This window comes from Haplochromis burtoni, unplaced genomic scaffold (genome assembly GCF_018398535.1).
Source record: "Haplochromis burtoni strain Fernald_Lab_line unplaced genomic scaffold, NCSU_Asbu1 Contig_102, whole genome shotgun sequence".
NCBI lineage: Eukaryota > Metazoa > Chordata > Actinopteri > Cichliformes > Cichlidae > Haplochromis > Haplochromis burtoni.
In genome coordinates this window covers 91,636-115,062 of record NW_024582463.1, presented here as the reverse complement: position 1 = coordinate 115,062, position 23,427 = coordinate 91,636, and the positions used below count along the sequence as shown (strand labels likewise).

General features: G+C 40.2%; 3 protein-coding genes across 3 annotated transcripts; 1 reads left to right on the top strand and 2 right to left on the bottom strand.

Annotated features, from left to right (window-relative positions):
* The first annotated feature begins 5,732 nt into the window (after positions 1–5,732).
* Positions 5,733–14,978, top strand: etnppl (ethanolamine-phosphate phospho-lyase). Its single transcript, XM_005927678.2, has 13 exons — positions 5,733–5,863; positions 6,230–6,348; positions 6,520–6,679; positions 7,755–7,829; positions 8,020–8,113; positions 9,171–9,287; positions 9,610–9,692; positions 9,769–9,994; positions 10,524–10,678; positions 10,912–11,001; positions 12,886–13,016; positions 13,121–13,191; positions 13,304–14,978. The coding sequence occupies exons 1-13, from the start codon at positions 5,805–5,807 to the stop codon at positions 13,403–13,405; spliced, it is 1,482 nt and encodes a 493-aa protein (XP_005927740.1). The 5' UTR covers positions 5,733–5,804; the 3' UTR covers positions 13,406–14,978.
* A 64-nt stretch (positions 14,979–15,042) lies between these two features.
* On the bottom strand, positions 15,043–16,755 carry ostc (oligosaccharyltransferase complex subunit). Its single transcript, XM_005927679.3, has 4 exons — positions 16,543–16,755; positions 16,057–16,150; positions 15,786–15,983; positions 15,043–15,633 (listed from the first exon to the last, which is right to left on the bottom strand). Exons 1-4 carry the CDS (start codon positions 16,679–16,681, stop codon positions 15,615–15,617), a joined length of 450 nt encoding a protein of 149 aa, XP_005927741.1. The 5' UTR covers positions 16,682–16,755; the 3' UTR covers positions 15,043–15,614.
* A 1,558-nt stretch (positions 16,756–18,313) lies between these two features.
* Positions 18,314–21,470, bottom strand: rpl34 (ribosomal protein L34). Its single transcript, XM_005927677.3, has 5 exons — positions 21,392–21,470; positions 20,888–20,959; positions 20,586–20,685; positions 18,611–18,714; positions 18,314–18,446 (listed from the first exon to the last, which is right to left on the bottom strand). The coding sequence occupies exons 2-5, from the start codon at positions 20,950–20,952 to the stop codon at positions 18,362–18,364; spliced, it is 354 nt and encodes a 117-aa protein (XP_005927739.1). The 5' UTR covers positions 20,953–20,959; positions 21,392–21,470; the 3' UTR covers positions 18,314–18,361.
* Positions 21,471–23,427: the final 1,957 nt, after the last annotated feature.

Here is a 23,427-nt window from a genome sequence, read left to right as displayed (position 1 = left end):
ACTTGTCTCTTTAGTCTTTGCATGGCTCAGACTGGAGCGTCGCAGCCCGGCCAGATTCACGGGGGGTGGTGAAAGGAGGCGTGGGAGGAGGAGGAAGTGGATGAGGTGGGATCTGGACTGGCTCCCTAACACCAAAACGCTAGGTGTTTCTGTGTTGCTTCGTCTCAACAACCTCACCACACTTTCATGCAGCACCATTCACTCAAAGACTAAAAGAAAAAAAAAAGGACTGTGCCAAGCAGAACATTGCACCCCTGCCCTCCCCACTCCTGAAAAAGCATGAGTAGTGTACTGAAACTATATTTATATGTATTGTACATACATGTCACTGTTTTGTGGTTGCGTCATGGCTTCTGCAGAAAAAACAACACTAACAAAAAAAAAAGAAAAGCCTCTAGAGTTCTGAATAAGTAATCTTTTTTTTTGCTTTCCTTTAATCTTCCCAAGGGAGTCACGCCATGGCTGGTAGCCTGAATGTCCCCCCAGAAAGTAAAGCTGTTGGTTATTGTTGCTTTATTGTGGTGATGCCTGCAGAGGGTACCGTATCAGCAGGTTTATCACTGTTGCACTCGTGAGGCTCACTCGGCGTCAGTGCGGTGCCTCCAAACAGGTCTCCGGACAAGAGGGGAGGGGTATGGGGTGGGTGGGTATTGGGGGGAGGTAAACTTGGCAAGCTCGCTGCACTGACAGGGAAATGAATCAGCCTCACACGGATTTGAGTTTGGACGGGCGTGCTCGGGAACCGTCTCCCAGCGCGGGAACGGACTCTGCAGGAGAGCCTCCAGGAGTCTCGCGGATCTTACGCCAAGATCAGCAGGAGCGTCTCCCTCTCCTGGCGGGCAAACGCGTGGTTTACCGAGAGCGTTGACAGAACGCGATTGATCACGTTTGTTTCTTTACTATTTTTATCTCTTTCGTTTGTTGGTTTTTCACTGCCCCTCTCTCATTTTTACACATTGTTTGTATTTTATGTATAATAGCCTTTGGTGCCTCAAGCTTTTATTCATTCCTTTATCAGAAATGTACAACTTTGTATCACATTTTGAATAATTACGATGACGTTTGTTTTCTATTTTCTTTTGTTTTTTTGTTTTCCAGAAGGGAAAGCGTTGTAAGCTGTGGGAGGATTGAAAAGCCGCACTGTTTTTCATGTATATGTTTTTACAGGATGTTGAAACCGCATGTAGCTTCGAGCTTCACCTGAGCATACATTGAGATTGCATTCATCTTAGTTGTACAGCCACTGATCGGAGTCACGGTTTTAAAGAAGCTCAATATTTGTACAAAGCACATCCGAGCATTGTCTGCAGATATGCTACTTTCTCATTTTGGACTTGTACGGGATATTATTTGTACAGTGTTGTCAGTTTGCTGCATGTTCACAGTTTATTACATACGGATTTCTTAAATACTGAAAACAGGCATCAGTTTGAGGAAGTGCAGAGCTTTGTTTAGTGGTCTTCAGTGAGATTTAGCCGAACACACACAGTATTTCAGATGAAGGCAGATTGTGTTGAATCTAGCCTGCCACACTGCTCTCTTCCACCTCACATTGTCTTAAATATGTTGAAAAAGTGTTACAATGCAAGAAAAGCTAAATTTGGCATTTACCGCAAACTGGTCTCCTTCCATTAGTTCACCGCAGTCTAACTGGTGGCCGGTTAACATCACATTCCTCATCAGATGGAGCAAATCAAAAAAAGTGAATGGAGCAGTAGGTTTATTTTTCACCATGGCTTATACATCCTTTCACGTTCCCTATCTTTATCTTGCCTTTTGACATAGTAGGTGCTGTGTAGGGTTTTCTTCAACATTAGAATCGTTTGCTGTCAGAGCCGATGTGAAACAAAGTAAAACAAACCTGTTGTGATGCAGCAGGAGCCGCCAGTGGATCCGAAAGGATTTCCACCCACGTGGTTTCTGTGTGACGTACAGCTCATCTCACCATTTTAAAAGAATGGATGCACATCAGTGTAGGTTCTTACGGTGCTACCTGATAAGCAGGTCAACAGCAGTTGATGCGCTCTAACAGTGGCGAGAACTTACACGAGCAGTTTCTTTATTGTTGGAGTTTCATGTGTGTAACAATTTCAAGAGGTTTTTTTGTGCATATATTTGTGTATTTTTGTCTCAGTATTTTAAGTGGTACATTATTTATTTTTCTATGATTTCTTAAATGAAGGCATTTTGGTTCTGAACAGCATTCCTTTCGGTTCTGACGTGGGTTTCCGCCGTTCATACGAAGAGTTTCGGGTCACGCTGAGGCATCGCGAAGGAGCTCTGTAGTGGGGCGTCACAGATCGGTGTGTAGTCACTGTGCATTTACTTCAACTTATAGGCCTTACCATGACATACATCCGCTTTTATTAATTTTGTGTGTCAGAAAAAGCTAGTACTGAAGGCCTGAATGTTGACGGGCACAGCCAATGCAACAGTACACAGCTGAACATGACCGCCTTTTTTCTCTCTCACGCTTTCTCTTTGCATTGAATGTAGTTTGATATATGTATAGTGGATTATTAATGTACTGTGTGTGCTCATTTGGCATAAAGTGCAATTTATACTTTAGTTAATGTGTGTAACGTCAAATGCAGCTGAATTATCGCATTAAAGTGATTTCTGTAGCTACATTTGTTCGGTCATACCACTACCTGGGGACATTTAAAAAAAAAAAAAAACTTTATTCACCAGAAGACAATGAAACATATGTAAACACAGACCCTCAAATTAGATACTTTTTTGCTTAAAGTTGCCCCTTCACTTATGTTTTTAAAGTGTTACTTCCACTGTGTCGTATTTACTATGTTTTTATTCTATGTTTTAATTTCCAACCTTTGTTACAGTATTTGTTCTCACAAGGTGCTGTATTCTTAGCATGTGCAGCTAATTTTTTTAAATAGACTTTTTTATTTGATTGATTTTGTTTGAGTTTTGTGTTTATTTGTTGAAGTTAAAGGTTTTTTTCCCCTGCTATCAGCAGAAGTGCCAAACAGTTTGTTCCCGTATGGGTGTTCACAGACCTGGCGAGAAGCTCCTTAATGAATCAGCATCAAGTTTTAAGAATCTGTATTCTTGTGTTGTCGCAGAAATGCCTCATGTCAGTCATTGCAACATGAGTGAGTAGGAGGAGGAGAATGGGGGAGCAGCCACAGTGCTCTTCCTCCTTGATGTTGTGAAAGACGCTGGTTTCTCATGAGGGTGTGTTGATGCTCCAATGCACAGCAGCCTTGCTGACGTAATTCTGTTGCCACATAAATGCAGACTGTAGCAAAAATTTTAAGAAAACTTCATTCTGTGACTTATTGGAGTTACGATTATAATTTTGGGGGGTTGTGGTAAATGTTCAGTTTCTGCTCTGCATTGGTATTTCTTGTGTTTTTTTGCCCACTTGGTTGAGATTTCTTTGAAGAGCCTTGTGTTCATTCACTATATTTCAAGTTGACATTACATATGACTGTACTGTTGGAGCCAAATAAACACAGTCTTTCAAATACACTAAATGGTGGACTTTTATTTGTTGTTTCCAGTTACCTGTTAAACATTTTCATCCTTTTTTTTCTTTACTGGTTGACCAGTTCAGGGTTGCAGGGGGCTGTAGGTTATCCCATATATATCCACATATGTCTTGTACTATGTATATAGTCATATAGTACAAGACATGGTGTAGATCCCGGACATATTGCCAGTCTATCACATGATTAATACAGAGTGACAGTCATTCACAGTCAAATTTACATCCACGGCCACTTTAGAATCACCTATTAACCTAACATGCATGTCTATGTCAGTAGCTATTCTACCTTCGCTAACAACGACAAACTACAAGATATATTAAGTAGACATGGTCAAGATTCAAATGAAAAGGGAAGAAAGGTGTTTTTTAAGTGGCATGGTTGTTGGTACGAGAAAGGCTGTCTAGGTATTTGAGAGACTGCTGATCTTCTGGGATTTCCCACACAACCATCACTAGGGTTTACAGAGAATGGTCTAAATATCAGTGGTGGAAGTTCTCTGGGTGAAAATGACTCGTTGATGCCAGACGTCAGAGGAGAACAACAGGCAACAGTAACTCAAATAATCAGTGGTTACAACTGATGTTTGCAGAAGAGCATCTCTGAACGCACAACCAGTCAAATCTTGAAGCAGATGGGGCGCAGCAGCAGAAGACCACATCTTGTGTAAGTCCTTTTAGCTACAAAAAGGAAACTGAGGCTACAATTCATACAAGCTCACCAATATTGAACAACAGAATACTGCAAGCAAGCAATTTATTTATATAGCGCTTTCAGATCAGCCACCAACTGAACACAAAGTGCTGTACACTTGACATGCCAAACATGATACATTGAGCATGTTAAAAAAAAATGAGAAAAATAGTAATAATAATAGAAGATAAGTAAAACATATATATATATAAAAAAACACATTTAAAACAATAAAATCAGCACATTAGATTAAAACAATAAAATCAGGGTCAGACTGTGTCATAAGCCAAAGAGTAAAAATGAGTTTTAAGACGTGTTTTAAAAGTGGACAGTGAAGGGGCCTCTCTAATGTGCTGGGAAAGATTGTTCCACAGATTAGGAGCAGCAATAGAGAAGGCCCTGTCCCCTCTGAGCTTTCTCTTGGACCTGGGTACCTCCATGAGCAGCTTTTCAGCTGACCTGAGAGACCTGGGGGGTGAGTAAGGATGCAGAAGCTCAGAGAGGTAAGTTGGGGCAAGACCATTTAAACATTTAAACACAAACATGAGAATTTTAAAATGAACTCTAAGATATACAGGCAGCCAATGGAGTGAAGCCTTGACAAGAAGGAAAGAATGAAACTCCAATCAGAGTGAAGGTTGCAGCCAGCAGACGTCCATTCCAGGTGATGGGGAACTTGTCTCCATAACCGATGGTTGTCAAGGTTGACTGGAAAAACATCACTTGGTCAGATGAGTCTTGATTTCTTTGATGACATTGGGATAGTTGGGCCAGAATTTGGCGTAAACAACATGAACCATGGATCCACATAGAGCAACTGCATAAAAGTTTAATTGAAGTGGATGAACATTAAGGTTACATGTGTGGTCATTTTGCAGTCTTGTTCCAAGCAAATAAACAATTTACTGGTGTCCTACCTGAATGTTACAAACAAGCTGAACAGTGCTGACTGCTATATTGTGCATGTCCGAATTTACAACATTATCATTTAGTTCCCTCAGTAAGTTTATACAGGTACACATGCACAACATGTTTTTAGCCAGTGATTTATTCAATGATTCAATTGTTTAAATAAATTAAACATTTGACTCATTCTCATACTGAAACTGACACCTTACCTCTAGTGCATTTAAAAAAATTTGTTTGTCTATATTATTTTATGTATGCACATTCAGAATTGTCCATGAGTATATTTTTCTCCATGTATTTGAAGGTATTATTTCTCAATTCAAAAGAAGTAAAAACAGGTGTGTTGTTTTCATCCTGGTCTTTGCAGAAACGGCTCAGCCTGAGGCTTTCAAGACGGTATGTTGTTTACAGATTGTGTGTGTGTGTGTGTGTGTGTGTGTGTGTGTGTGTGTGTGTGTGTGTGTTATTGTGTGTGTGTTTTTAATGCTTGAAACTTTTACCCGTGAAAGTGTAGGCTAGCTTGCGAAGTTTGAGCATTTTTGACCACTTTCAGTTTCCATACAGCTCTGCAGCGCGAGCGCCGCGCCAGCTGCGGTACAGTAGTGCACTTGCGCGCGCGCGTGTATAAAGCGGGGCTCTGTCGGCTCGAGCAGATGTTCGTCGAGCTTCGTCCAGCTGGACTACATCAAGATGTCCGCTGAGAGGTTTGAGAAAAAGGAGACTATAGACCTGAGGAAAAAATATATTGGGTGAGATAATTGCTCTCATTTGACAAAAGCAGGATTCCAAATTAATGTGGCAGTGGTCAAAAAGTGTAAGATACTAGAAAAACAATTAAAAAGTTTAATTTCGAGAATATCTGTGACATTTTAGCTATTGTATATATTTGTGGGTGTTTAAATGTATCCTACTATTTGACTTTTAATATGTATATTACATACATTAATATAATACAATATACAATAACTGGAATGAGTAGTAGTTCCTTTGTGTGTCTCTTAGGAATTTCACTGTTGTGTCCATGACTCATAATCTTTTTATCACAACATGAAAACCTACAGCTGCCCCAGCACGCTTTCTACACATGTCACTATTCTGTTTTTTCTCTGCTGCAGGCCATCTTGTAAGATTTTTTTCAGCCATGACCCAATCAAGATTGTGCGAGCCAAAGGCCAGTATATGTATGATGAGAAAGGACAGCGCTACCTGGACTGCATCAACAATGTGGCTCATGGTAAACACACATGCACTGGTATATATACACAAAGTACACTGAAAGAAAGCAGCCAGCGCTGAAGTACCACTTTTTATCCCTGTGATGGTGTCACACCAAAACAGCAAAGCAAGTTTATTATTACATATAGACCTATAACCAGGAACTCTAATTCAATCTTCCTTTTCTCAGTGGGCCACTGTCATCCTGATGTTGTGAAGGCAGGAGCTCAGCAAATGGAACTACTCAACACTAACTCGCGCTTCCTGCACGACAACCTTGTCCTGTATGCCCAGAGGCTGCAGGCCACGCTGCCTGACAAGCTGGCTGTTTGCTACTTTGTCAACTCCGGGTACGTTTACATGTTTTCACTAAACAACAAAAGGCAGCATGATGGAAGATAAGCCAGGTGTGTTTTTTTACTTGGGTGTGGATTGAGGAGGCAGATGATGGGAGACCTAAATTTACTTTGATGATTATGCCTGGTGTGAACATGAGCCATAAAAGTCCTGCTGTGTCCTCAAATTACAGAGAAGCTCAAAACTCTGTAAAAAAGACTGCAGTGCAATCATACGGTCCTGTCAGCATTCAAGGAATATAGACGCCTGTATGAGTGGAGGAATACCCCAAATGCTGAGGATCAGATTGCACGGTTTCATAACCTGTTGTTTGTCTAGATTTCTGATGTGTACGCTACATTAAGCAGACTATTGTTAGTCTGCTTAACAGCTGACTGAAAGTCGAGAAAATAAAAAGGTTCCGGGTGCCCTATTTACACCCTTTGCCCCAGTTCAGGAGAAGAATTATCTGCTCCGGGGCAATAAGATTGTAGATAGTAATCCATATACCCTCAGACAGTATTTATCACTACGATGGGGATATAAATGCTTCGAGAAAGCTTACCTGATATAAATCTGGCATAACACAGGCCTTATTAAGGTGTGTGCAGTAGTACAAAAGTACACCTGTGTCCACTGAAGACATTTCTGAATTTATGGTTTGTCTTCCTTAGTTTAGGAGTGGAGAGCTCTTTAACCCTCTCAAGGCAGGCGTTGCAGATTTGCAACAGTTAAAAACTAACTTGATTACCCCACATACATATTTTATGATTTTTTTTTACTCAGAAGTACCACTGCAGGACTTGGTTGTGCATTAGCAACAAAAAGTTTAATAAAACCAGAGGCACCAAGCCTTTAAAATAACAGACAAATGGGGCAAAGACCCTTGAATTAGTAAAAATGTCTTCATGTGATTTCATAGAGAGGTAAAGAAGCCCCACTAAGTTTTTACAATTAGCCTTGCATGGCCTCACGGTGGGAACTGAAACAGCAAACTCCCTCTGACGTTCAAGTGATATCAGCGGTTTCACCTGTGTATTTTGTGGTGACTGAGTAACTCAAAGTAACCCTTGCCTGTTTGAACTTCAGCTCCGAAGCCAACGACCTGGCTCTCCGACTAGCACGGCAATACACAGGCCACAGAGATATCATCACTTTGGAAAAGTAAGTGCTGCCGTCAACCAGTCATTCTACAGAAAAAAACCTGGCGAATGAAAACAACAGTGATAATGAGCTGGTAAAAGTCTTACTAGTTAGTGGTTTGTAGCGCCGTGTGGCGAAAGGAGCTGGGTCTTCATGTGTCAGTGTTTTAATAGAATTTACTGCTTTGGCCCACAGTTTTCTTTGTTTGCAGTGCGTACCATGGCCACGTCTCATCGCTCATTGACATCAGTCCATATAAGTTCCACCAGCTGTCAGATACTGAGCAGAATCAATTTGTCCATGTGGTGAGTGTTTTTTCTCTCCCCGGCTGCCTGCGTGCACACTATTAAAACACCATAACTCAACTTGCTCCGCTGGGCTTTGGCAGCCTACTGAGTGTGCACCATGCATGCGTGTGCATATGTGTAGATAAAAGAGACACAGAATGAGACAGAGAAATAGAATGAAAGGGGTCTTTTTCTGCAGATTCAACAGGGTGTAATGTAAGTGGCTCTGAAAGAGAGCTGCTTGCTGTCAGAGGCATATGTTGAGGAACACAGACAGTGAGAAGAATGGCAAACAAAAAAAGGAGATTATTAACCAAAAATCCTACAATGGTACTCAGGAGAAAGATTAAAATCCCCACAAAGAGGTAATTTTATCTCCAGACTGTTAGATTATTGTGGTCTTTTCCTTTTTTGAGGGTCTTTTGGAGTTTCTGTTTGGAAAATTAAAGCTCAAAAATGGGTTTTTTTTACTTTTACAACAAGACATCCAGTGCACTGTGACCTAAAATCGTGAAATAATTTACAGTTTCTGAAACTAGAATTTGTTTCAAGATTTTCGGTTAAAAAAAATAAATACATTAAACATAGTAAATAATACAAAATTATGTCTTTTTCATCATTTAATGAGAACTTTAGGGATAAATTACACCTAAAGTACCACAATGAATTTAAGGGCTGTACTGTGTGCTGCTGTGGTGCATTCTGGGAATTGTGGAATGAGGTTTCCCTCATATTTCAGCTAAAACTCCAGATGAAAAAGAAGGAAAGGAACAAATCACTTGGTTTAGTAGGAAATGAGTTCTCCAGCGATCTGAATAACACTGATCTCCATGTGCAGCTGACCGAGGCAATGTATAAAATGCAACACAGAAAAATAAAATAAAAATAAATTCATATATAGATATAAACAGTATTCCTTCACTCACATAAAGAGCTGCTTATCCACTTTTATCTAAACATTTTTTTAATATAATACGTAATTCAGCCACATGTTAGGTTTACTTAAAACCCATTAAGAATCCAGTTTGATTTGTGAATACCTTTGTAATATTTAACCATTTCTTGTCTCTTGCAGGCTTCCAGTCCAGATGTGTACAGAGGGAAACACAGAGCAGACCACTCTGATCCTGCCACCGCGTATGCAGATGAAGTCAAAGATATAATAAACAAAGCTTACAAGAAAGGAGGCAAGGTACAGTTAATGAGAAGAAGCTAGCAATCCCAGGAAAAGCGTGAAAGCTGTGCATTGTTATAGAGCCAGTATTCAAATGCTATAGTGTGATTACAGGACCATGACACTAAGCAAGGACACAGCAGATGACTAAGAATGATTCTCAGCAGACTGTTAAGAGTTGTTCATTTTTGTCCACATGGACCTGTAACTACCTCCTCTCTCTTGTTTTGAACAGCCAACTGTAAAGGGAAGAGCTCAGGGTCAAAGATGACAGGATACCTCCACTTGTTTTCTGTTTATCCGTCTGGCTTTATCTGGATATGTTTGTTCTCTTGTGCAGATTGCTGCTTTTATAGCTGAGTCACTGCAGAGCTGTGGTGGGCAGGTCATTCCCCCTGTGGGTTACTTCCAGCAAGTGGCACAGTATGTACCCAAGAAATCACACTCCTGACAACCTGAGTCTACCCCTGCCCACGCTGATTACTCTGCCCCTCTACAGGCACGTCCGTGAAGCGGGGGGCGTTTTTATCGCAGATGAAGTCCAAGTGGGCTTTGGGAGAGTAGGCTCCCACTTCTGGGCCTTCCAGCTTCAGGGAGAGGACTTTGTGCCCGACATTGTCACGATGGGAAAACCCATTGGCAACGGCCACCCCATGTCATGTGTGGTCACGACCAAAGAGGTGGCAGAGGCCTTCATGTCATCTGGGATGGAGTACTTCAATACAGTAAGAGCCTTATGTAGGATCATGAACAGCTGTGCAAGTGATAATAAATGAAAGCTATTTAAAAAGTTGCATACATGTTTTAACATAAAAGCACAAAAAGATTGCATTACATGATATTTGCTTTCCCTCCCAAGTTCACCAGAATTGCTGCTGACCTGTCCTCATCTTCCGTGTTTTTGTCCAGAGCTTCCAAGCACATCCACACATCTGTTTTTCCCATGTTGTGGAAATATGCTGCATTCAAGCTAGCCTGTTTTTCTCATTGAGTCTTGATTTGTAATTATTTCCCATGAAAAAAAACAAAACTAGGATGTATTTTCATCAGAAAATGAGTTTCTCTTTTGTTACCAGACATACATTAAAAAAAAAAAAAATCACTGCTCATGTGCTATCTAGACAGGTGTGTGTTTAACATACTGTATGAAACATTTATGGAGAGTAGGGTGTAGCAGATTTTCAGATTGATGGGAAATGTGAACTTGATCTCGGTGTCATCTTTCCTCTGTGTGTTGCTTATCTGTGGCCTCAGTTTGGTGGTAATCCAGTGTCGTGTGCCATCGGTCTGGCCGTCCTAGACGTGATTGAGAAAGAGGATCTGCAGGGCAACGCACTGCGTGTGGGGCAATACCTCACCAGTCTGCTGGAGAAGCAGAAAGAGAAGCACCTGCTGATCGGAGATATCAGGTGCGCTTACACAGCATGTGACACAGTGCAACATCAGATAAGCTGTCCGCGTACTTTAGAACTAATCCTTTAGCAGTCTTTAACACCACACTATGCTGTGTTCCTATAAATCCTGGCTGAACGTGCAACCTAGTGACTTCACAGGGAAGTGTTGCTCTGAAAATTATTTAGAAATAAAAACAATACATGCAAAATTAATACCTTACAAACCCTGATGGTGTCACATCCTGCAGGGGTCGTGGTCTCTTTGTAGGCGTGGAGCTCGTCAGGGACAGGCTGAAGCTCACTCCTGCCACAGCAGAGGCACAGGAAGTCATATATAGGTAAGTTTAAATGTGGAAACTCATCATCATGATCATAATCTTTATTTATATAGGACTTTAAAACAACCACAGCTGACACAAAGTGCTGTACATTGGAACTAAATAATAAAATAAGATATAAATAAAAGCCAAATTAAAAAAAGTAAAACAATTCATTAGTTTGTTAATAATTAATTTAATTACAAGAGAAACTAAGTTTTACCTAAAGCCAAAGAATAAAAATGGGTTTTAAGTGGTGTTTAAGTTAAGGGGCCTCTCAACCCTGGAGACATGCACCAGTACCGGGCTGTGAGAGTTGAGGCACTGGTGTGAAATTTATGGTTTTCAATGGTGTTATTGTTATTTTCTTTATCGTTTTTATCATTAACTTTGTTTCCCTGGGTCTTGTCCCGTGTGCTATTAGCAAATCTTCTTTTTTTTGGTACTGGCACTGGTTTTATTTTGTCGTATTTATCCACAACACCTTAAAGGCTGGTCGGTGAAAATATTGTCAGACATAAACCGGTCTGTGGCGCAAAAAAGGTTGGGGACCAGCTGTCCTAGGTCTCAGTGCTGCCAGGAGCAGCTGGTCAGCTGACCTAAGAGACCAACAGGGTGTTTAGGGATGAAGAAGCTCAGAGAGGTAAGGCGGGGCAAGATCGTGAAACCATTTAAAAACAAATGGTTTCACAAAAAATGAACTGTGAAAGACACAGGCAGCCAGTGCAGTGAGGCCAGCACAGAGGTCATATTCTCTCTTTTACGAGTTCCTGTTAACAGTCGTGCAGCTGCAGACGTAAGACCAACCACTGACTGACCCCCACATAAAGTGAATTACAGTAGTCCAGACGGGATTACTCAGATTAAAGTATGTGAGTAATCAGCAATACCATATTATATAATCAAACAGACTGCTTATATTATTCTGTACTGAGGATGGTTTTCAGTGGTTATGCTTCTGCAGTCCAATCATACAGTATATCACACAACAAAACAAGACTTATGAACCTAAGTAAGAATTAAAAATAAAGAGCGATAATAAAACCTGCATTGCTTACATGTATAAGTGACAGTAACAGTTTATTATCACCTCCTCCTCCTCCTCTGGCTCTCTTAATGAATAATCCTTTACACAATGTACCCATGTGTGAAAGCACTGCATAATAAACCACTGTAACAATCTGAGTTCACACAAACGGCACTGAGCTCCACGAGGACTATTTTGTTCTTCCTGTCAGCTTGAAAGCTGCGTTTATTAATGAGACACAAGCGTGTAAGGCCTCATTAACACGCAAACTTGGCTTTCACGTGACTGGGGTTGCAATCATACATGGACATCAAATAATGCTACTCCTGTCACACGGCACCTCAAGGTGTCAGTGCGTCAGTGCATCAGCATGCGGAGAGATTGCATTCCCGTTTTAGAGACCTATAAAGTGTACATTATTGGAGGTGTGTCAGCGGTGTGAGTTGGAAGTTTGTCAGCCAGGTTTGTGTTCTGTTTGCAACTTTTTGTTGTTGCTTTCACTCACTGATTCATCTTTGGGCAGTGGAGTGGAGCGGTTAGCACTGCTGCCTCACAGCAAAAAGGTTCTGGGTTCAAATCTGATGCTTAGCTGCAGCGTTTCTGTGTGGACTGTGCATCTTTTCCCTGTGCCTTGTTTGGTTTCACTCCAGCTGGTTTGGCTTCTTTCCGTAGTCCAGAGACATGCTCAATAAGTTGTGTGTGGTTCTCTGTCTGTCTGGTGATCCCCCTCAAACAACCCTAAGCTGGAGAAGTGGTTAAGAAGATGTATGAATAAACAGTTCACTTTTGTTTTCACTTGATTTCTATTCTACTGCTTTAAGTGAGAATATGTGCATTCAACAGCAACAGAGTGCTAAAAGGTTGATAACTTCTCCCAGGCTAAAGGAACAGCACATCCTTCTCAGTGCTGACGGACCTCATCGCAACGTGCTCAAGTTCAAGCCCCCAATGTGCTTCACTACAGAAGATGCTGAGCTGGTCGTGGAGAAAATTGATGTCATTCTCACAGGTATTTCCTTTTTCCCCACTTTGTGGCTTGTGTACTACTAGAAGGGTCAAGGTGTGTAAGCAAACTCTTAATCATACAGTGTGTTTTATTATGTTTGTTTCCAGAACTGGAGGAAGCATTGGACCTGAAGCTGAACAACGCACTGACTGTAGAAAATGAAAGCAATAAAAGGAAAGTAAGTTTGACTTTGCTGATTATCAAAAAGTTTTTTTTTAATGAAAGTGTTCATGATTTTGCTGTCACCGGTTTTCATTTTGACTTTATTTCTTTACAATTTTTATGTGAAGCTGCTGACTGATGAAAACGGGCACAGTGGCGTGCTACACAGCAAAGGAAGCCGTCAAGGGTCTCCTCAACAAACCAAACAAAGCAAACGCCTCAGGACATAAAGCCGCCTGTGAACAAACACAAGAACACAGGTGGCACATCTCTAGAGTTAAAGGGCCGTAATTTGATGATAAATGTTTTTATATTGATAATATGCTGCATATCAATTAGATTGACTTCTCAGGTATTTTTTTAATATTTGCGTAATAGCATGTGTAGCATGTTTTTTAGCTGCATAAAAATGTACCTTATTATGTGAGTTAGCAGGGTACAAGAGCCTTATTCACGATATCAGGGAATCATAAATGGATCAATCTAAACATGTAGATCTGAAAATATGCATCAATATCTTTGTGTGCCTTTAGCATTAAAAATACGGCCTTGCAAAGGCCATTACATGTTTTTACAGAGAAGTAACTGAACTGTAAATGAATAAAATACCGTATGTAGTACTTGGTTGCTATAAAAAGGGATTTCTAACCCAGGCCAGTGTGTGAGCAGCCCTCACTCAGATACAGAAAACATGAAAGTAAAAACGCTGATGTACTGTGTATATGTCTGCAAAGTATCTTTATTTTACTGAGCCTCAAAAAAAACAATGTCCCTGCTAAAAAGTCTGCAATTACCAATATCCTCATCTTCCTTAAAGGTGAAAGTAACCTCTCCTATAGAAAGTTCACTGTTGTGAAGATGGAAAATACATGTTGTTCATAAAAGGTAATAGATTTACTCTCAGGCTCAGGAGTTGTCTAAGTCCCAGGACTTCTTCCATAATGTGACAAGGATGAGATGATTACAGAGAAAGGTGCTATCTAATATACCAGCTTGTAAATAAAAGGAAAATGATCCACTGCAACATTTGTTAAGAAAAGGACGGAGGAGTGCTACTTTGGCACATCTTCATTTCAGTGCAATTTTAATGCGGCTGGTAAGCCTACTTTCCTCTCCATAGTCACTTACATTTTAAGCAAAGCACTGCTATTGGTGGCTTAAGTCATCTTTACTAAAGCCTTGCCCCGTTTTTCTCAATGTGAGACAGCTGTAGACCAGAATGATCATTATTTACAAGTAGGGATGATCACTCTGTTCCTTCCTCCTGGAGAAAGCTCATTACCATAGCAGTACAGGGCCAAAATATCTAAAAACATGTCTGCAGAACCGTGCGGCACATCGGCTTTTAAAGGCATAATTCCAAACCAAACAAAAATGTTTGTATTTGTTTGCTATAAATACAGGAATGTGCAAATGCTCAGATGTTTCTTGTATGACTGTCTTGTTACTACCTCTGTCCTACTCCATTGACTGCAGATGAAAATTAACATGTATGGCTAAATCTGGAAAATTTAGATGACAAATTTAAGCACTCATGTTAATTAATATGCTTTGTCCCTTCTAAATATACACAAACGTAAGTCCAGGAAACACCATTACCTGATGATCCTGTGATGCCATCTTCTGGAGGGAAAATGAAATGCGTCATATCTCCTGAACACTGCATATGCAAAGACGCCACATTGTTTGGCTGCTGATGTAAACTTGAGTTTAACAATCTTCTCAAAAATTCTGAGCATTAATTTTCTATTTAATCATTTACATTAAGCAGAAATCAAATCAAAGAAATTCAGAATCTGGATGAATGTGATTTTAAACAATGCTTTGTCCTATTAAACCTACTTCAACAGCACATAACAACCATGAGAAGGTGTGAAAAGGACAGTTTATTTCACCATCTTGTACAAAAATGCAACTGTGACAGGTTCAAGGCTTTCAAGGTTCATAGTTTTCTATAGAAAAACGTACATCTGTAATATCACTCAGGCACCCATGTAAGTGGTTCACACAGTGCAAGTCCTAATTAGAAATTGGTGATTTTGTCCCATCAATGTTTGGCAGCTTCCTCTCCCTTCTTCCTTCTCTAGGTTCATTTCTCCTACTCCTCAGAACATGTTGGCTTTATCAACATGGCAAAATCATTAATGATGCTGTGCCTGCACGACAAGTTCAGGTGGCAGAGTGTTGAATTTAAGCTGCTAAAGACCTTCTGCTCCACCAGCTTCATAGGAGGTTAAGAGAAAGTGGGAAAGGACGTTACAAAACAAAGACAAAACCAGTGTGTCAGTGTAGTTTGGTCTAATTTCTTGAGCAAGGTCAGTGCTTTCAGTCCTTAATGGTTGTCGATGAAGGGTTGGCTGTATCCACAATTAAACAGAACTGCATGTAAGTTTTCCACATAATTAATATCCTCTTCATTTGAATTTGCTTATTGCAAGTCTAGCCCATGAGATATCCCCTGAAAAGACAAATTAGCACAAATTAGACAACAGCTACAAAGAAGTACAATCAACGACTCAGTCTCCCCTTTAGACAACTTTGTAAGCTCAGATTGGACAACAAGTATTTGACACGTGGGTCTGGATTCGATAGATTCGAGCTTCGACTTACGGCAGCTTCATGCGCATGAACACTCGGGCCATGAAGAAGCTGAGAAGCACGCTGACAAATCCAATGAAAAGCAGCAGGAAGCGGTTGAGTTTGGGAATGTTGGGTGCATTGGAGCGGTCCAGGATTATAAAGCCCAGGCCTCCCATTGTGAACAGGAAGCTGGATGCTAGTCCTTCCATAATGTACTGACCGTTTACTCTGGAAAACACATCAATAGGATTCAGCTTCAAATCTTTAGACTGTGTTTTAATTCCAAAAATCTTACACGCACCTGTAGGCCAAGAAGGCAACCGGTCTCTGGTGTCCATGCTCATCAGTCATTGAACCCACACTCGGTGGCTCTACGATGACGTCGTAGATGATACCTGTGCAGTGAATGGAGGAAGAAAAAAAGAAGGTTGAATTCATAATTAATTAAGTTTAAGGTAAAGTCTGAGCAGTGAGAGCGCTGACTGAACAGAGAGGTGATAATCACCATAACATCAGTGATCAACAACAACTACAGCAAGATAAAGACAAAGTAAACTACAGATATTCAGTTAGTTTAAGGTAGGCTAGTTTGTTAGCCCTCTATTCTCTTATATTATTTTGTGATGTATTACACGCTGGTTTACAAGCGCAACAAAACCCCGCAAATCTAACAACGCAACAAAAGCACGTAACTGAGTATTGGCATTAAATACTACACTGATAACATCAAATGCAACACAGAATTATCTAGCTAGCCTTCAGGCTTTTACGTTAGCTTAGCATTTACCTCCAGTGATGAGAAAGTAGGACACAATAACGATCGCATAGACAGTCATGGCCGACGGCATGTGCAGCCATGACGGTTTCTTCAGTTTTATGTTTGGACATTCAAGCACAGCAAAAGGTATACTGTATAAAGTCTCCATGGTGTATGAAAATATTTCCAGTCACCACAGTAGAGGACCTCTCCGCCGCTGAATGCGCAAGCGCAAACACTCGGCTGACGTGTCCCGGAAGTACATTTTTTTTCAGCCAACTAGGCGTTAATATTTTTTAAAGGGATTTTTTTTGTCATTTACTAGCATTAAAAACATATTGCATTTATAGTTACATTAACCCGATTTTATTTAAGAATCAATCAATAAAATATATATATATATATGTTGGGTAAGGCCAATCTTTTACTGTTTCGTTTCTTAAAGAGACAGTAAACTTTTAGAGGGTTTATTTAAGTGCACAGCTTTGTTGAATGAAACCTTACCACCCAAAACGCTCCTATGAAACCAATTTCATTCATTTTTATTGACACTTCACTGCATTTAAATATTTCATTATTTTCATTAGTTAAAGTTCTAGCTTCTTCTTTTCTTTTCTTTTTTATTCCGGCGCAGTTGTGGTGTGGAGCACCTACAATTTCGTTGTGCATGTACAATGACAATAAAGGGATATACTCATCTATTCTATTCTTATGTTTTTTCCCCTTCACTGCGAAAAGTCAACATGATCATGCTTTAATGGTCCTTATTCATCCAGGCATTTAATTATTTCGAGTGCCTTCATTGGAGGACACAGCAGAGGACGAGTTATTAATTTGTTTGGTGTTACAAGACCAAGCATCCATTCAAGATACACATGCATAATGCCACAATATACATTTGTTTTACTATGACTGCCACCAAAGGAGTTCTTGAGTGATACCTTGGATTGTTGCTTTTAAACAGTCACACTTCTGATTAGCATCCTTGGTGGCTTAAACACTTCTGTATCAGTGAATTGGACCAATGGTTGAAAGAAACCACATTTAATGAAATATTTCATTTTGGTACTTTGAAATGTAGTTGGTACGCCTACTCCATAGCATCTATTTTAAAGCTTTAGTGACTTTTAGTCAATTACATGGTCATAATACTTACTTTAGGGCACAGGTGTTTCACAAGCCTAAAAAAATTAATAAATAAAATAGTGTCGTTTTCTGTTCCATTTACTTGCGATCAACTACTGATCGCTCACATAATGCACAGGAAACTCAAATACCTCAAAAACACAGCTGTACGTTATGCTTGGACATGAAGTACCCTATCATAGCAAAGGTCTTCTTCAGCAGAACTGAACCTTTAGACACTGCAAAAACATGTCACAAAGGGCCCCATGAACACAACCAAGATCTGAACCTGCTAGCACCCCAAATGAAACTGAAGTCAAAAAAGAAAAAAAGTACTGCAGAGTTTGATCCTAGGTGCACGCTTTTCTTCTCACAGTCCAGACATTTTTGAAGACTCCCTGTAACAGTCCTGCTGTCCAAACATGTTATTTTGTAACATCTTTAGTGATAATTTTGCATTTGTTAAACATGTATGCAAAAATTTATTTCCAGTTGCTTCCTTAATCCTGAGGGATCAACACAACAGAAGGCTCTGCATGTGTGAGGTCCCCCTTTAACCAGGGACCTGGCACAAGACCAGAGGAAAAAAAAACAAATCTTTGAAATAGACCCCAAACACACAGACTGTTCAGCAATTTCAATAAAAGAAAAAAAAAATGCTGTGACTCACAACATGTAGTGGATTTGTTTGACATTTTTTATTGTGGCAATACAAATACACAGTTTACTTTGACTTCTGGCTCTGTGCCTGTGCCTTGAGCACCTTGACAACGATCTTCTGCTCCTCAATCAGGAAAGCACGCTTGATCCTAATAATAAAAAACAAAGGAGATCAATTAACATAATGAATTAGCTGATCACAGCATACCTAACAAGTTTGTATTTTAGTGCTTTCAAATTAAAGTTTGATGCCTGTATCAATCTATTTTCTCAGTAACAAGCATCAGAAGATGAAGGGAAGTGCATCTTTTACCTGTCACGCACACACTTGGCGCACATGGATCCTCCGTAGGCCCTGCTAACGTGCTTCTTGGTCTTGGAGAGCCTCATCAAAACTTGAGGTCTAACAGCGCGAATCTGTAAGAACACAGATATGGATGTTGAGAACAATGGAGGAACAAGCAATTGCAGAGTGACACTTTCAGCAGCACAACCTAGAAAAAGCTGGGCTCGAGGCAGTTGAGCAATTTTATAAGCTCACTTTATAAAACGCTGCCGTGCTTCCCTGGATTCAGACCTGCCTGCAGTGGATCACACAGTGCTGATGACAAAGCTGTAGGGGTGAACTGGAGGAAGGTGGATTTATATATACTGCTCTACAAATGCTGGTCACTGCAGTGATGTTTTTAATATGACCATAGAAAGATCTCGTAGTTATCTGAAGAACAACCACAGCTAGCTTAAACACCAGCAAGTTTCTTGCATTGAGAAAACTTAACGGTTTTATCAAAAGTGTACATTTAATGTATTCAAGAGTAGTGCGCAGCTTATCAAATGGTCAGACATTTAGTGGAAAATGTTCAGGCCTCTATTAAAACAATAACACTCCCCCGTTTAGAGTCGTTAGCGTAATCACCCAGGAACAACCCTGAAACAACCATGTTTCTATGTGTACACACACTTATTAATAATGTCCTTTCTCAACGTATTTGCACTTTCAAGTGTAAAAACTACTTATTAATACACTGAAATGACCTTAATTCTCCTTATGAACCTACAACCACCAAAGCAAAGATGATGATGCACATGTGTGCACTAAGAGGACCAGTTTGAAATCAAAGTTAACACTTTGAGGTATTTGTAACTTTTATAATAGCTGAATTAAAACCCATTTGAACTAAGGAACTTAAAAGAATTACAGAATAAAGTTTAACTGGGTGTCAAAACCCCGCATCCGGATCCCTCCAGCTGCCATACCACTCCAAGCTGTGGTGCCTGTGGGCTTTTCAACGTTAACCTACCTACAAACAATTTACTAAATTTGGCAGTTCTAACGAACACTTTGTTCCTGGCAGAGACAGCGTGAGAACTAGCGCATTACCAACATGTTCTTTTATTTGCCTATTGAAAGAAATGACATATACCTGGTAACATTAGCTGAACCTGAAGTGGCATGTTGAGATCAACTGAACTTAAAAAAAAAACCCCACTGGAAACACTGGCACCATTACAAACCTAAGGCACCGTCTATAACGTGGAATTGGCACAAGCCATTAGGCAGTGGTTACAGGGATTAATAATGTAGTACTCAGGAATAAGCAAACAGCACCAAGTGAAAAGCTTCTGCTCCTGTGAAAGTTGATGTCATGTGCACACAAAATCAGGACATCTCTACTGGAGATTTCACAGCAACAGAAGAAAAGGCATTCGTGGTTGCAGGGAACTGCAGGATTTTCCAAGCTACCTTTCCAGTCCCCAATCCAATGCAGAATGCTTACTTTACCAGATTAATGTAAAAAATGTACATTAAAAAAAAGGAGGAACAAATATACGCTGATGCTTCAACAGCTTGCTGCACTATTGTCTTTACTATAAATCAACCTCATCTAGACTTGGCAGTGAGGGATGCTAAGTATCCTAGTCCAGCGGTCTCCAACCTTTTTTGCGCCACGGACCGGTTTATGCCCGACAATATTTTCACAGACCGGCCTTTAAGGTGTTGCAGATAAATACAACAAAATAAAACTAGTACCGGTACCGAAAAAAATAAGATTTATTCATAACACATGTGAAAAGACCCAGGAAAACGATCAAAACGATCACAAAATAACGCTGAAAACCATACATTTCACACCTGAGCCTCATCTCTCGCGGCCCGGTACCAAACGACTCACGGACCGGTACTGGTCCGAGGCCCGGGGGTTGGGGACCGCTGTCCTAGTCTACAAGTTCTGAAACACAAATTTAAACACAGAGCACCTTCTTCAGGTTACAATGGATATACTTACTCCACGCAGTCTTCCTGGGCAGATGCCACATGCTGACTTGGGGGCCTTGCCGACCTTCTTAGTGTACAGGTACACAATACGATTACCAGGAGTCCGTGAGCTTCACAAAAGCAAAAAGAGGGTGGTTTAGTTTTCTTCACAGGGACCATGCAAAACATCACAGGAGATGTGGTGTATCATAGTAGCTACTAGCCTATATACAACTACAGCTCCGTCCTGGCATTATGTATTCATAGTCAGGGTACCAGCTCTATATAGATAGACATGCAGTGAGCAAATACAACCGGAGAGTGTTTACTTACAGTCTGGTTTTGTTGGAGGCGGTGTTGTAGGACAACCTACGGCGGTAAGTCAGGCGCTGCACCATCTTGAAGCTGAAAACAAACAAAATTCAGTTAACTGTAGTACACACCGCTGCTATGCTAACCCTGCCCGCTAACAGAGTCCACTCCATTACTTTAATGTTGGCTAAGTAAACACTGACCGGACTTGTTAAACCGGCACTCTCGTTTAAGAGAAACATCGTCTGCAGCTAATTTATCCTTTAAACATGCATTTAAACGCTACTAAAAGCTAAAACACCTCCACCGGCTTGTGCTCAGTACTCAAGAGAACGGCCTTCTCATGTCACACAAAAACTATGTCGTTAAAATCCAGTAAGTCATGAAATAACCCCATAGTTCAGAGCAAAGAGCTCCCCTGAGTAGTATATTTACTTGAACTAGACCACATTAGTTTATTAAAACGTAGGATTACAGTCGATTTTAAACTCATTATGTTTCTGAGGAAAGCAGGGACCGCCATACCTGCTGTCGCCGTAACCGGAAGAGGAAGGAGTCAGGCGGATGATGGGGGTTAAACGGCGTCCATGTGCGCTTTTCTGCCCCCTGCTGGTGGCTTGCTGTTACTACACATCAAGTATAATGTAATTATTGTGTCCTTTAAACGGCTTTATGTCTATAATTTGAAAGGAACGTTTCCTCGTGTTCATGATGAAATTTTAAGAAAAGTAAAATCCGCGGAATTAAAATTAGACACAGTCTTTAATCATATTATACTTTAGTGCTGTTTTGCAACCTTTCACATTTCTGCTCAACACTTTAAGGTGTTACTATGTTAATATGATTGGAAGCAATAAATGGGGGGGGGGGGGCTGCTCGAGTCTACAACTGGTTTACTTTCCACAGGCAGGAAACAACAGCCGATTTTCAAAGTAAATATTATGAGTGGTCCAAACAAAGCACAGGTGGAAGTGGAATTAGATTGGATTACATGAAACTTTATTTATCCCTCGGGTGGGTTCCTCCGGGAAATTCAGAATTACTGCTGATGTCACAGTAACCTAATACAGTACAGTCATGAGACTGTAGGACCTCTCCTAACTTTATTTAGCCATCAGGGTACTTAATTTTAAAGGAAATGCAATACACGCATTATCCAGTAGATGGTAGTAGACAGATGACAGATCATGCGCAAAAACTGTGTTTTTGGGAATAGAAAATCTGTCCTTTGACATGCTCTGTCATCGTCTGAGAGAACAAAGTATTGCAAAAAGAAGTAATATAGACGGTGAGTGTATTAAGTCCAGTAAGGTTAAACAAAATACTTAAAAAAATTAAAAATATGTTTATTTTTCCATCATTTAAACTACAACCCAGGATCATGGAGGTGTTCGAGCAGACCCCAGCTGGGCTGGGATGACAAAGAAAAAAATTTGTTTTACCATCACGTAATAATAATTAGAATAATATTTATTCTAATTATTATTATTTGTTTAATAAAGGTGAACAAAAATTATTAGTATTACAGTAAAAAGTCTGGTAGTTCGATGCCCAGACTGTCCGGTAATTATAAAATTATATACAATTTTAATTAATTCACAGAATTTTCTCTAATTGTTTATTGTGAATCCACTGTAAAATAAACAAACAAACAAATAGGAATTCTTCTGTCATATAATAGTTTATCTATCCCCTAAACACTTTTGTGTACTAGCAGTGGGAGGGAATCTTTTATCAATAGCAAAATCTTTAAAACTTACAGTTTTAAACATACAGTCAAAATATAAAATCTCTGCAATTCTTCACATTTTCCAAAGCTGCCCAGTTGGCCAAATTGGATTCTTTGCTGGGCCGATTCTGGTCAACCGGGCCTTATGTTTAACACCCCCGGTCTACAATGAAGATAAGTGTCCAAGCACGAAGCTCCCACCTTTTGGTGGGAGCATGGTAGTGGGAGCATGGTAGTGGGAGCATGGTAGTGGATATTGTTATTTTGGGGGATTCCTTCAATGTCTCACAGTCTGGGCAGCTTGAAACAATTCATTCAACGCCTGCTGAAGTCTCGAGGTTAATCGACTAGAAGTAAACCTTTTACAGAGGAAAACAACTTGCAACTGAACAGTGATGAAAGATGTTGGGGAATCAGTTCGTACAGGAAGTTATTTCTATTTAATTATTACTAGTTTCTCAGGTCAAAGATTTGCTAACTTTTTCCACTGCACACTGTGTTTTTGTTGTTGACTGAAAAACTGTTTTTATGTTGTTGCCAGTCAGCACTTCCATAACGTTAGATTACCTTCAGTGAAAGTCACTGTTTTCAAAGAGGAAAAAAGGTTTGGCTTGTCCAAATATGTCATAAAAAGTCAACATTTTCCACTAAGTGCACTTTCTTCATCACATCACCGTATAGCAAAGATGGTGATAAAACAAAAGTCCAGGTATTTGAACAACACACCTTACCTGCTGCACCTCTAAAGATGAGAGAAAGGACTCAAAATGGCTCCCTATCAAAAAGTTGGGCTTTGTCACAAGCAAGCCAAGCTTGCTTTGCCGCGCTCAGC